Source organism: Narcine bancroftii, chromosome 2 (assembly GCF_036971445.1).
Source record: "Narcine bancroftii isolate sNarBan1 chromosome 2, sNarBan1.hap1, whole genome shotgun sequence".
Taxonomy (NCBI): Eukaryota; Metazoa; Chordata; class Chondrichthyes; order Torpediniformes; family Narcinidae; genus Narcine; species Narcine bancroftii.
Genome location: NC_091470.1, coordinates 116,908,656 through 116,921,758, shown reverse-complemented (window position 1 = coordinate 116,921,758; position 13,103 = coordinate 116,908,656). Strand labels below are relative to the sequence as shown.

General features: G+C 45.4%; 1 protein-coding gene across 4 annotated transcripts in view; it reads right to left on the bottom strand.

Annotated features, from left to right (window-relative positions):
* smoc1 (SPARC related modular calcium binding 1) overlaps positions 1-10,773 on the bottom strand; it is a 268,502-nt gene extending 257,729 nt beyond the window's left edge. For all 4 annotated transcript variants that reach the window (XM_069918105.1, XM_069918106.1, XM_069918107.1 and 1 more), the window contains exon 1: positions 10,483-10,773. In XM_069918105.1, the coding sequence (XP_069774206.1) occupies positions 10,483-10,578 (96 nt within the window). In that variant the 5' untranslated portion in view covers positions 10,579-10,773. The remainder of the gene's footprint in view (positions 1-10,482) is intronic.
* Between the last annotated feature and the right edge of the window lie 2,330 nt (positions 10,774-13,103).

The following is a 13,103-nucleotide window of genomic DNA, read 5'->3' as shown; positions in this document are numbered from 1 at the left end:
CACAGCAGTCAGGGAATGATTTATCTGTGCCCCTAGCTCTCTCTGCTCTGCAACACTCCTCAGGTCTCTACCTTCTACTGAGCAGGCCCTGCCCTGGTTTAACTTCACAAAATGCAATACAGGTACCTTGTATCCTCATCTCATGGGATCTAAATGCCAAAGCATTGGTGTTTAAAATAAAAATCTGACGACACCCTAATTTGCAAACTGGAGACACACAGGAGACTGCAGATGGTGAAATCTAGAGCAAGATACAATTGGCTGAAGGAACTCGGCGGGTTAGCAGCATTAGTGGAAAACAAGAACTCTAGTCAAATCAATTGTCATCTGGTTGTACAACTCGATGAGACATCATTCTCTGGTCATTTTCAGTGCAAAACATGCAGACACACAACCAGACATAACACAGACAGACAAATAATGCATATACAGGACAAGTACTATATCTATACAAATAAATATATTCTTTTGTACAAATGAGTGTCTTGGATGGTCAGTGTGAGCAGTTCCTTTGGTCATTCAGCATTCTCACTGTCCGTGGGAAGAAGCTGTCCCTCAGTCTGGTAGTGCTGGCTCTGATACTACCGTATCTCTTCCCTGGGCTGAAAGACACTGTGTTTAGGGTCCTCAATTATTTTGCCCACCCTCTTCAGACAATGATCCCAGTAGATCAGGTCATGGGGGGGAGAGACTCCATTGATCCTCTCTGCCACTCTTATAATCCTGTGGATTGTCCTCCGATCCATTTCTCTGCAGCAACCGTACGTCACTGTGATGCAGCCAGCCAGGATGCTCTCAATAGACATAATGGTGGCCAGTAGCCTTGACCAGTCTTCACATACTGGTGGCCGTTTCAGACTGGAACCCTTCATAAAGACAAAGAGTACAGAGGAGAGATCGCCAGTGGAATGATAAAAAGTAGGAGAATTGGATAGGTTCCTGTAGAGATTGGTGAACCAGGGCCGGGGGGGGGGGGGGTGGGGGGGGAAAGGAGACAGACGAGTCACCAAGGATGGGGTTGGGCAGCAAGTGGAAAAAGACTGTTGGAAATTAGCAACCTTGCAAACTAATCCTGTTATGATTAATTCTGACTAAGGTGCACCTCATTATTGGTACCGGATGCTCATTTCACTGACCTTGTAAGTGAACTAACAGGGGGTTAGAGTCAGGTTTTACACACAGGTTTCAGGCCACCCGCCATCATTATGCAGTAGAGAAATGGCCGTCATCCCTACCCATAATCCAAGGATCAGGTTAGGAGTGAAAATTTCACACTTCTATTGGCTCCAGCTTTCATGGCCGTGGAGAAGATGAACAAGGGAAATGTCAAACCACACATGAAATACCATCATTAAATGCTATTTACAGGTTAATGAAGAGTACAAATTGAAAATAAGCAAGAAAAAATGGAAGTGGGAAGAATGAAATAGAAAGCAAATCAGCATGAAAATAAATTAGAAAGCTTAAGAAAGGAATTTCCTACATCCAGAAAGTGCACTTAGTCCATTAAAGGCAGTGCCCTGCTCTACTCACGATGGTCTGCCCAGCAGGCACACTGTGCCAACATATGACATACCCAGGATTACTATTTTAACACATCCCCAATAGTAACTTCAAGGTTAGAGGAAGATGTCAGTGTGCATACACTGGGGGAGCTGATTTAAAACACAAGCATTTTGAATCTTAATGATGTGAAAGGATTAAAATGGGAATGAGTCTACAGTATTGTAAACTCGTTCTGTCTGGTTTGAGGTTGGGTCAGAGCCCCAGTTTCCAATGTTTTTGCACATCATGTTCTACCCATCACAATTTCCGGTGATTTTGGCCACTCACGAGATGTAGCAGTAAGGCGTACGTCCTCTTTAGTCAGCTTTGCCATTCAATAAGACCATGGCCAACTTGGAGGCTAAAGCTCCCTCTTCTATCCAAACTCCTCACCTCCTGAACTATACACAAAAAAGCAATTCATACATACAGCTGCTCTTCAACGAGTTCAGCTCGGCCTTCAATACCATTATTCCCTCAGTGCTGGTCAACAAACTCCAGACCCTGGGCCCCTGTACCCCCATCCTCCCCCCGCAACTGGATCCTTGACTTTCTCATCAGAAGACCACAGTCAGTATGAATTGGAAGCAACGTCTCCTCCTCAACATCAAGGATAAGTTCTTAGCCCACTGCTCTACTCATTACACACCCATGACTGTGTGGCCAGGCATAATTCCGATGCCATCTACAAGTTTGTGATGACACCACAGTTGTCGGCAGAATCACAAACGGCAATGAGGAAGCATACAGGAGGGAGAGAGATCAGCTCGTTGAATGGTGTAACAACAACAACCTTGCCCTCAACATCAGCAAAACTAAGGAGATGATTGTGGACTTCAGGAGGAAGTCAGGGGAATATGACCCAGTCCTTTCAAAGTCCAGGGTGTAACATCTCCGTCCTGGAGCCTCCACGTTGATGTAATCATGAAGAAGGCTCACCAGTGGCTATACTTTGTGAGGTGTCTAAGGAGATTAGATACGTCACCAAAGACTCTCGTGAACCTCTACAGATGTACCGCGGAGAGCATCCTGGCTGGTTGCGTCACTGCCTGGTATGGACGTGCCAACTCTCAGGACAAGAATAAACTCCAGAGAGTTGTTAACTCAGCCTGCAATAAACAGGCACCAGACTTCACTCCATCAAGGACATCTACAAGAGGCAGTGTCTTGAGAAAGCAACCTCCATCCTCAAAGACCCCCACCACCCATGCCATGCCCTCTTCACTCTGCTATCATTGGGGAAAAGGTACAGGACCTTAAAGAAGAGCACTCAGTGGCACAGGGACCGCTTTTTCCCCACTGCCATCAGATTCCTGAATAATCAATGAACCAAAGACACTGCCTCACTTTTCCTGCACCATTCTTTTTTTATTTGTTGTTGGAAGGTGGTTTACATGAATATTTGCTTTATGAAGCTGCTGCAAAACATCGAATTTCATGACTTGTTCATGATAATAAATGCTGATTCTGACCACTGGGGGGAGAGGGAAAATCCCCAGGGATTTATAACCCTTCCTTTCCTTATCTCGGTCCTCCACTCCTTTTCCAGTCACTGACACTTACTACACATCTTACAAATGTGAAATAACAGCTTGTCAATGTTTCAGAATCTTGGTCACCTCACTGAGATCTCTCATTCTCCCAACTTCCAGCATTGATCAATCTTTCCCAATCTCTCCTCATGGTACAAACCCCTTTCCATGGAACATTTAACATTAAACCATTTCCTTTCATGGGCAGGTAGGGTCGACTAATACATGAGCTCCAAAGTGTCACATTGTCTGACGCGGGACAGCTGGAATTTGAGTCGAGTGGTGCTACAGTCCCAAAAATATATTAAAGCTTGTTTAGGACTTTCAAAGTGCCTGCATCCCAGAACCATCCAGACACAATGGCTTTTTGCAATGCCAACATCTTCTACATTCCGGTTCTCCTGCTGCTTGTACAGGAGACCCCAACCAAAGCACTAAAGCCACATCACCAAGATATCAAGACTCATCGCAGCAAGACCACCCGCAAATTGGAGGAACAACACCTGATTTTCCAACTGGGCACTCTCCAGTCAGATGGTATTAACATCGACTTCTCCAGTTTCTGCTGTCCTCTCTCCCTCCCTTCCCTGTCTTCAGCTTTCCACTCCCTTCCCTCTCTATTCCCCCAGCCATCCCTTCTCCACCTATGACCTCCAGCCTTTGGGACCATTCTCCCACCCCCTTAGCCTTTTATTCGGATGCCTGCCAACATTTTTCCATACCTTGATTAAGGGCTCAAGCCAGAACATCAGTGATAAATTTTCCCCTTTGCTAGATAAAGTACAGTGCTGAGTTTCTCCAGTTTGGTGTTTTTACTTCAAGCATGGTGTCTGCAGACTTTCACATTTTACTTCCATTCCTTAAAGCTGGGTGGAGGGAGATTAGACTCATTTTGAATAATCCTATGAGAAATAGTCCTTCACAATCCTTCTGCTACCAAATCCAGCGGTGCAGAGAAGTATTCACACAGATTTTGCAGTGAAATCGAATCTAAAATGAAAAGGATACAGTGCTTTGGGGGGGGAAACTGATCAGCTATTGTTAGCAGCAAGGAATTGTGAGCCTTCAGTCTTTGGGAAAGATGGGACATTAAGAGTTTTTAAAATAGAGTATTGTGCTCTACCGTTGTCCAATGTGAACAAACGACAGCATTTATTCTGCCGAGTCGACCAATAAGCAGCAGCTAACTGGATATCAAAAGACCACCAGTACAGATGAATGTATTTATTACCAGTTGAATCACCAGCTGCTTAGATCCAACTAGGAAGGATGTGCAGATGTCAACACAGAAGCAGGCAGCACGGTGGGTATAGCAGTGTTTGAATCCTGTATAAGGCATTTGCACATTCTCCCTGTGTCTGCGTGGGTTCTCCCCCCCCCCCCCACCCGAGGCTCTGGTTTCCTCCCACCATTACAAACTTACCAGGAATTGTAGGTTAATTGGGTGTAATTGGACAGCATTGACTTGTGGGCCAAAATGGCCTGTTACCATTATGTCTAAATTTTTTTTTTTTTTTTTAAAAAGCTGAGGCTTCTTGGATCCTACTCAGGAGGGTGTGCAAACATCACGCATGGAAGAAGTGGATGCTGGCACTCCTCTGCAGTGCCGACAGAATACATACTGCACTCAGAGGTGCTGCCTCCCAGGTGAGACATTAAACAGTGGTTTCCCTCTGCCACGTCAGATGGCTGTGAGAGATACAGCAAACGCTGGCATTCTTTTCAAGAGAAATAGATACAAGAGCAGGGGTGTGATGTTGAACCTCTAAAAAGCACTGGAGAAACCTCACTTGCAGTATTTTAAGCAGCTCTGGACACCTCATTTAAGAAAAAAAGGTGTGCTGATGTTGGAGAAGGTTGAAAGAGTTCACTGGGATGATTCTGGGAAGGAAAGGGTCTTCATAGGAGAAGTGTTTGACAGCTCTTGGCCTGTATTTAGGAGAATGAGGGGGGAAATTGAATTGAAAATGTTTTCTTTAGACATACAGCGGGGTAACTAACATGTCCTTTCAGCCCATAAGCCCGTGCCGCCTAATTATACACCCCAGTACATTTTGAAGGGGAGGAGGAAACTGCATATGGGGAGAATGTACAAATTCCTTACAGGCAGTGCTGGATTCAAAACCCGGTCACTGGCACTGTAACAGCATTGAGCTAACCTCTACGAGTCACCCGTCTACTCTGGCATGGACAGAGTAGATGTAGAAAGGTTGTTTCCCCACGGTGATTGAGTCAAGGGCGAGAGGGCACAACTTCACTCAGAACAGAAATGTGGAGGAATTTCTTCAGCCAGCAGGTAATAAATCTGTGAAAGTTGTTGGTACAGGCGGTTGTGGAGTCCAGGTCAGTGGGTGCATTAAAAGCAGATTGATATATTCTTAATTCACCAGGTCAAAGATTATGGGAAGAAGTGGGGGTTGCATGGGAAAATGGATCAGCTCTTGACTGAATGTCAGGGCAGACTCAACAGGCTGAATAGCCTCTTTCTCCTATGTCTAAAATTTGCCATTAAGTGGGCAGTCCAAAAAGGAAAATGCAGGAATTTTTAATCAATTCCTGCACCATGATTTATCCTGCAGGACCCCAGTACTTTTCGGGGGAAGCCTGAAGTGTAAATAGCACCGCAAAACTCACCTCATGGATTCAACGTCCAGCTGATGACTCAGGCCACGTTGCTCCACATCAAAGCACCAGGACTAACATGCCACAGGAACTTAAGGGGTGCATTGTAAATGACCACAAGGTGAGTAATTATGTTAGTTTATGTTAAATTTTTCAGATTTTCCAAACACCTCTGCTTCAGGCTGTTACCCTTCAGACTTTTGAATGGTTTTTTATGTTAATGATGCTTTAATTAACCTTTATAAATGGGCCTCTGGCTCTTCATTTCCCACTTTGAAATGCATTTGCCACCACTTTTATCCATCTGTTCAATCAATTACGATCTGACATTTGCACCCTTTACCAGGACACTTAGATATGCATCTTTCCATTCCACCTGCTGGTCAGGCCCTGCCAGAGAGTCAATCACCTCATCAGACCAATAACCTACCCTCAGTCCCATGAGATTAACTCCAAGCAACACTATCCCATAAAATGCCTTCCACAATCTATACAAATATTAATCTTTCCAGTCTGCTGCTTTCAACACACTTTCCAAAATTCAATATGATTTGTTTATTATGGTCTCCCTATTAACATCCACATTGCTTCTACTTAACTGCAATTTAAACAGATTAGTCACCCTATCTTTAATTATAAATTCTAGTCAATTATCTGAGAACAAATTAGTCTATAAATTCCTTAAACAGAACAATGTCGTGTAATGTTCCAGACTAAAGCAACCGCACCTGAATTAGGAGTTCCCAAAGATTTTAATCGGGCCACCTGCAATTTTGTACTTCATTCACTTAAAACCCCAAGATTGGAATGTATCTGGTTCAGGAATTAATGGCAATATGGTGCCAGTATTTTCTTCATTACTGTTATTTTGCTCCAGTTAATCTTGGCAAGTACTCAATGTTACTTTCCAGTTACTCCATGAAGTGCTAGAATTTGTATTGATCTCAATATTCCAGAAAACAACAAATTTTTTGACACATTTTATGACAATAAACTAGATTCTCCAATGTACTCAGACATCTTCAATGGCTAACTCCAGCAGGACATAGCAACCATCAAACAGACCTCAATCATACCAAAGAGTGTGGTGGAAATGTAGAACATTACAGCACAGTACAGGCCCTTCAGCCCACGATGTTGTGCCAACCTATGTATACCTAAAAAGAAACTAAACCCTCTCAACCTCATAACCCTCTATTTTTCTTCCATCTATGTGCCCCCAAATGTTTCAGCCTCCACCACCACCCCTGTCAAGGTATTTCCAGGCACCCATAATTCTGTGTTTTAAAAAAACACTTACCCCTGGTGTCTCCCCTAAAATTTCTTCCCTTCAGTTTGTAGACATCCTCTGGTGTTTGCTATTCCCACGCTGGAAAAGTGGCACTATCCAAGCCTGTTATAATCTTGTAGTCCTCTATTAAGTCTCTTCTCATCCTTCTTCACTCCAGACAGAAAAGCCCCAGCTCTGCTAACTTGCCTCATAAGACACATTTTCTAATCCAGGCAACATCCTGGTAAATCTCCTCTACACCCTCTCCAGAACTTCCACATCCTTCCTGTAACGAGGGGAGCAGGACGGAACACAAAAGTTTCAAGTGTGCTCTCAGTAGAGATTTATAGAGCTGCAGAAGCCGATCAGCATACCACAGGCCTTTTTAGCTATCCTATCAACCTATCTCAAGGAACATTTCCTAGACCCAACACATGAATGTCATCGTGATGACAGAACCTCTACTTCCTCAATGGTTTGTGGAAGTTTGCACATTGGAAACCTTGGCAAACTTCTACAGATGCACGGTGGAAAGTGTGCTGACTGGCTTCACCGCAGCCTTAAATGGAGACACCATTACGTTTGAGCAGAAAGCCCCGCAAAAGTTAGTGGACGTGGCCCATAACTTCACAGGCAAAACTCCCCCCACCATCCAGAGAATATACCGGGAAACGCTGCCGTCGGAGAGCAGCAGCAATCATCAAGGATCCATTCCACCCAGGCCACGCTCTGTTCTTGCTGCTGCTGCCATCAGGAAAGAGGTGGAGGTGCCACAAGTCTCGCACCACCTGGTTCAGGGACAGCTCCACCATCAGACTCCTCTACAACAAACTTAACCAGGGACTCATTTAAGGACTCTTACTTTACACATTATTTATTACTGTATTGAAGAATTTGTTTACATTTCTCTCTTGGATACATCTTTTCTTGAGTATTTTTATTGCACTACCATTAAGTAGAAATTTTGCCTGGCCCACAAGAAGGGTAAATGTGATGTGAAGTATGTACTCTGACAATAAATTTGAACTTAAGTTATTTTCTGCACCCTTTTAGTAGTCCTTAGACTTTTCTAACCATGTGAGGACTTTCCATTGCTCAGTTCTGTGTTTCTTTTATTTGTCCCCAGCCTCTAACTATCAGGGCTGAGAGAAGGGGTGGGAAAATAAAATGCCTTTCCCTTAGCCATAGAAACAAGTGCCGAGTTGCAATAAATTCATTTTCCAACAGCTCGAACTGATCTTCTGTTGTTTTAGTCATTGTCAATTTGAATAACTCTTCCCAAATCTGAATCAATATTTTACATTTCTCTTGGCAATTAAATGTCAGCAATCTTCAATATCTATCAGAGAAACTCCTCTTGGCTGCCCACTTAAGTGGTCCTACTGCACATTCATTGCTAAATCTAACGCGACTTGATCAATCCTTGGGTACAGAACATTCTATTGAAAACAAAATGGAGGGACACAAGAAATGTTCCATCTTTCCAATACAAGGTTATGGCAAGGCAAGCAAAGAGCAACATTTCCCAAACTTTACCAGATGTTTGCCAATTATGGCATTATACTTTGCAGGGATTGGTACACAGTCTGAAATCCTTTACCATCTCTTAATTCTCCCCAATTTCTTCATTTAAATAACTCCAGGATCACTAAAGTCTCCAGAAACATCATTATTTTTGCACTAAATGTAACTGAATAATTATAATTTTTCTATCCTTTGATTTTTTTTATATAAACACACCTCTTCTGCATATTATGGTTATTGAACACATACTATTGTAGTTGGTTTATCTTACCAGTTTGGCTGGAGAAAATGAGAATTTTGCTGCCAATGTACATTGTACTTATGGATACACCAGCAATCTCTCATCACTCACAATAACCTCTCCCATTAATGATTACAAATTGAACTAAACAACACCATTCCCCAGGTACCCTTTGGGTCCATGTAAACTGAATTTGTCTCCCAGCTCCCAAAATCAGTGGGGGCAAGTGAAATGACAGACATACCACCCGATTTAAAATTTGCACCAACAGTTCATTCCATTCGTTCCTTGCACATCTGCAAGAACCACACACCCCTAACCTCCCCGATTATTCTGAAATTCACCGCTGTTCGTTTCTCTCAACCTGAGTGTCCGTGTGCGCTTGTATGTGTGTGTGAGTGGACCCCCCTACCCACCCACCCGCGCCCCCCTACCCACCCACCCGCGCCCCCCTACCCACCCACCCGCGCCCCCCTACCCACCCACCCGCGCCCCCCTACCCACCCACCCGCGCCCCCCTACCCACCCACCCGCGCCCCCCTACCCACCCACCCGCGCCCCCCTACCCACCCACCCGCGCCCCCCTACCCACCCACCCGCGCCCCCCTACCCACCCACCCGCGCCCCCCTACCCACCCACCCGCGCCCCCCTACCCACCCACCCGCGCCCCTACGCATTCATATACTTTCACATCTGTATGAATACATACAGAGATACATCAAACGAGTTTGCTGCTTGACTTTGAGTTCCCCTTCAAATGAGGATTCTGCTTTAATTATCGTTCCATACAGAATGCTTTACTGATAAACCCGCTTCTCCTCCCCCCCCCCCCCCCCACCCCAAAAAAAAAGCTCCATGGGTTCTTTTGTCTCGCCTGTGTGTACAGGCCAGTATACCCAACGAACCGCTCGGCTGAAGGTGGTCGCGGTCCCGCCGCAGCGCGAACACAAGGTCCTACTTCGAAAGCCTGGAAAGTGTGTGAGCTTTTAAAAAAAAATGCGGGACATTTGTGTCTCTTTCACACTTGGAACCCGGAGGTGGTCTTGATCGCAGTGGCTGGTTTTAGCCCCCCACCGGTGGGGGGCTACAATTGTTCTTCGCTCTGTTTTGCCCGCCCAGAGAGGGTCATTTGTATCTTTGAGGTTCATTGAAAGTGCGGTCTCGCTGAACGCTCGTCAAATATTTCCCAACTGCCTTCCTGGAGGAGACGGTGGGGAAGAGTCGTCCTGCTCAGAAATATACGGGCACAGGACGTACCTGTTAACTGATCAAAGGGATAGTTTGGAATGCTCAAACCCGGTCAAGTTCACCTCTTCTTCTCTGCTGTGGAGCGAACGGGACGAACAGGTTGGCCAAAGAGAAGGGGGGGGAGGAAGAAAGAGACCGGGGATCATCACTCCCACCCCTCCGCTCGACCCAAAACCGGACTAGATGCCTTGCATCTTCCATCTGGCTTTCAAGCTGCGCCATGGTCACAATTTTGTCCCAAGTCCCAGCAAAGGTCCCCTCCCCCTCCCTTGTGTGGGTGATTTCGGTCCTGCAGCCACCGACTTTAACTTGTGTCCCCGCACGCTTCGTGCCCCTGTCCTTGACGACAGGTGTCGAATGGCTGGGACTTTTCAGTTTGGATACATCCTAGGGAAAAGTAGCGTAAAAACATAAAAGGGGGAAGAAGGATTAAGGAAAACAGACGTGGGGGGGGGGGCGGAGGCGGAAGAAGAAAGGCTGTCAAATTAAACCCACTTACCTTTGGTGGACTCGACCTCTGGCTGCAAGAGAGTGGGAGAGCAGCAAACAACAGCGTGAAGTGGGAGAGGACGATCACTGCAAACTTTGTGAACATTTTGTTTCAAAGTTCGCACAAATCTGTGTGTCTGTGTGTGTGTGATACCAGTCAGACTCCCAGGCTCGGGATCCCTTCGTGGGGATGGAGCAGGGCGACCTGCGTTCGAGACTCGGTTTCTGAGCACGCCGAGAAGGTGTTAAGCCTGCTCTTTCTTTCCCTTTGCCAGCCCCACCGAAATGCAGCCTCTATAACCTACCCACTCCTGGTAATAAAGCGCCCGTTATCGCCACCTTCATCCCGTGTAGATTGCAACACGGCTGTGACTGACAGCGCCGCCCACCAATCGCACGCACCCTGGGCGTGTTTGCGTTCGGCGAAGGAATCCGAGTGAGCCAATCGGTGCGGGAATGGGCGGGACTTCCTCATCATTCCCCGAAGAACTTGCTTTCAACTGTATGAAAAGTCACAAATCATCCCCCTTTCATGGAATTTTAGTCGCGTTACTGGTTAAGTCTGGGCAAAAGGAGTTTTATTGGCATTTTAAAATATTTGAAAAATGTTTGCATTGCTACCTCTAAGTGGTTTAAATAGTATTTATTTTCCCGGCTGGGATCTACACTTTAGTGGAAGATTGTCCTGGAAATGTTACATTCTCTTGCATTCCTTGGTTGCCTTGCCTTGGGGTCAATGTGGGACTCGGAACATTCCAGGCATGGGGTCCCTGGGAGCACTTTGCCCCCCAGTTCGTTCTTGGCGCTCTTCGCTTATCTTTGTGTCTGGTAACCTTGCAGGTGTGATCGAGGTGGAGGAGGAGGAGGAGGGGTGGTTGAAGCTGACTTCAAGCTGTGATCAAAAGGTGCTTTGAACCCCCCCCCCCCCCCCCCCCCCCGGCGGTGATGCATTCTAACTCGATAGATAACCTTTATAAAAGTGATTTTTTTTAAATATATATAAAGCAATGCTCTAAATATTTGCAAATTGCCCGTGGTTTATACATGCACAAAGAAGAAAGTGGACTCCGAGACAGCTCGTGTGTTTTAGAGTACAATTAGGCTGGAGATTAATGGTTCCTACATGTGTTTCTTCAAGGAGTAGTTTTTACTGGCAAAGGAGGGAGTGACATTTAATGAACTGGGAGAGTGCAATTTATCTCTGCATATGGGAATGAGCCAGGGAACGTTGTAAACTGGAAGGGACGGGGTCAGCAAGGCTCTAGAGGGAAGGGGTTGGAAAACGTTCATTTTCGCCGAAAATTAGTAGCGATCGTAATGCAAAACGAGAATAGTTACGGTGCATCGGTTTGGCAAAAATAAAGCAGTGAACGGGGACGGTGGCAAGTTTCCTCCAGCGGTTCGTTGAATGCTGAGCGGTTTTAAATGCACCCCGTGGTCTCAGTGTGAATGCATTGTATAATTTGCCTCAGTAGCCTGACCACAGTCAGGTGGGATGAATTCTGATACATTCCAGCGCATACAAATATATATCTGCCGGAAGAATTCCTTGTCATACTAACCCCAACAACCTTTTTCTTTCCACTCACATCCCACCTTAACTAATCCGATGCCATCGGTGCTCTGTGATGAGTAAGGGTTTGCTTAAGGTGGGATGAGAGTGGGAAGGGAAGGTTGAGAACCACTGCTCCAGACCTAATTGTTACTGAAATATTTTGCTTGAGAAAAATGGACATTGGGAGTTCTGAAACCGTGTACATAACGAGTTCATGAGGGACGATTAAAACAGTGGTTTTTCAAACTTTTTCGTTCCACCCACATGAAATGTTTACTACCCAGTTATCAAGAGCATTTTTTTTAAGCCTCGCATATTTGCCATCCGAATTTTTCACAGAGAGGGAATCAACTTATCAGCCGCCCTGCAAGCGGATTCGATGTTTATTTGCCCCAGAGGGCCGGTCGCGGTGGTTGAAGCAGGTGAACAAAGAAAGTTACAATTGGAACCAACGCGATCGCTCGCCCAGATTTCCAACAGGTTCCATGACCGGGCGCCGCGTTTGCTTCATATTTAACAGTAATGTTTTTTGTCTGAATAATAATGCTCCAATTATGTGCCCTTTTTTTGGATTTCAGGACTTGCGCCCTTTGCCACGCGAGAGCATCTGTTTCCAATTTAAGGTGCCACAAATTGTTTTATGTTATTTGGGTTGCCGTGGCAATGTTTAATGGCTTAGCTTTTTTTTTAAACACCTTTGGTCTGCGCAGTTCTCTGTATTCAATAGGCAGGGGGAGAGAGTGTGGTGTTTTTATTAACGTGCAGGGCTGTGCAGTGTTTGGAGGGAGTCAGACCGTGGAGGATTTACTGATCTTTCTAACATCAAAACCGTGCGGAATTCTGACTCGTTTCCTCCTTGGTGAAATGCGTTAACTTTGGGGTGAAGATTACGTTTTAAAAAAACCGATATCTGTAAGCAATTCAACGTGGAGCGTCTTCCTGTAATGCTGCCCAAGTCCGTGTACAAGGCCATTTATTTTGTCAATGAATAAAGAACGACTACTGGCCCCTTTCTCGTTACAGAATATAATAAATACCGTTCGCTTTGCTTTTCAGCCTCGTCTATAAAACGTGCC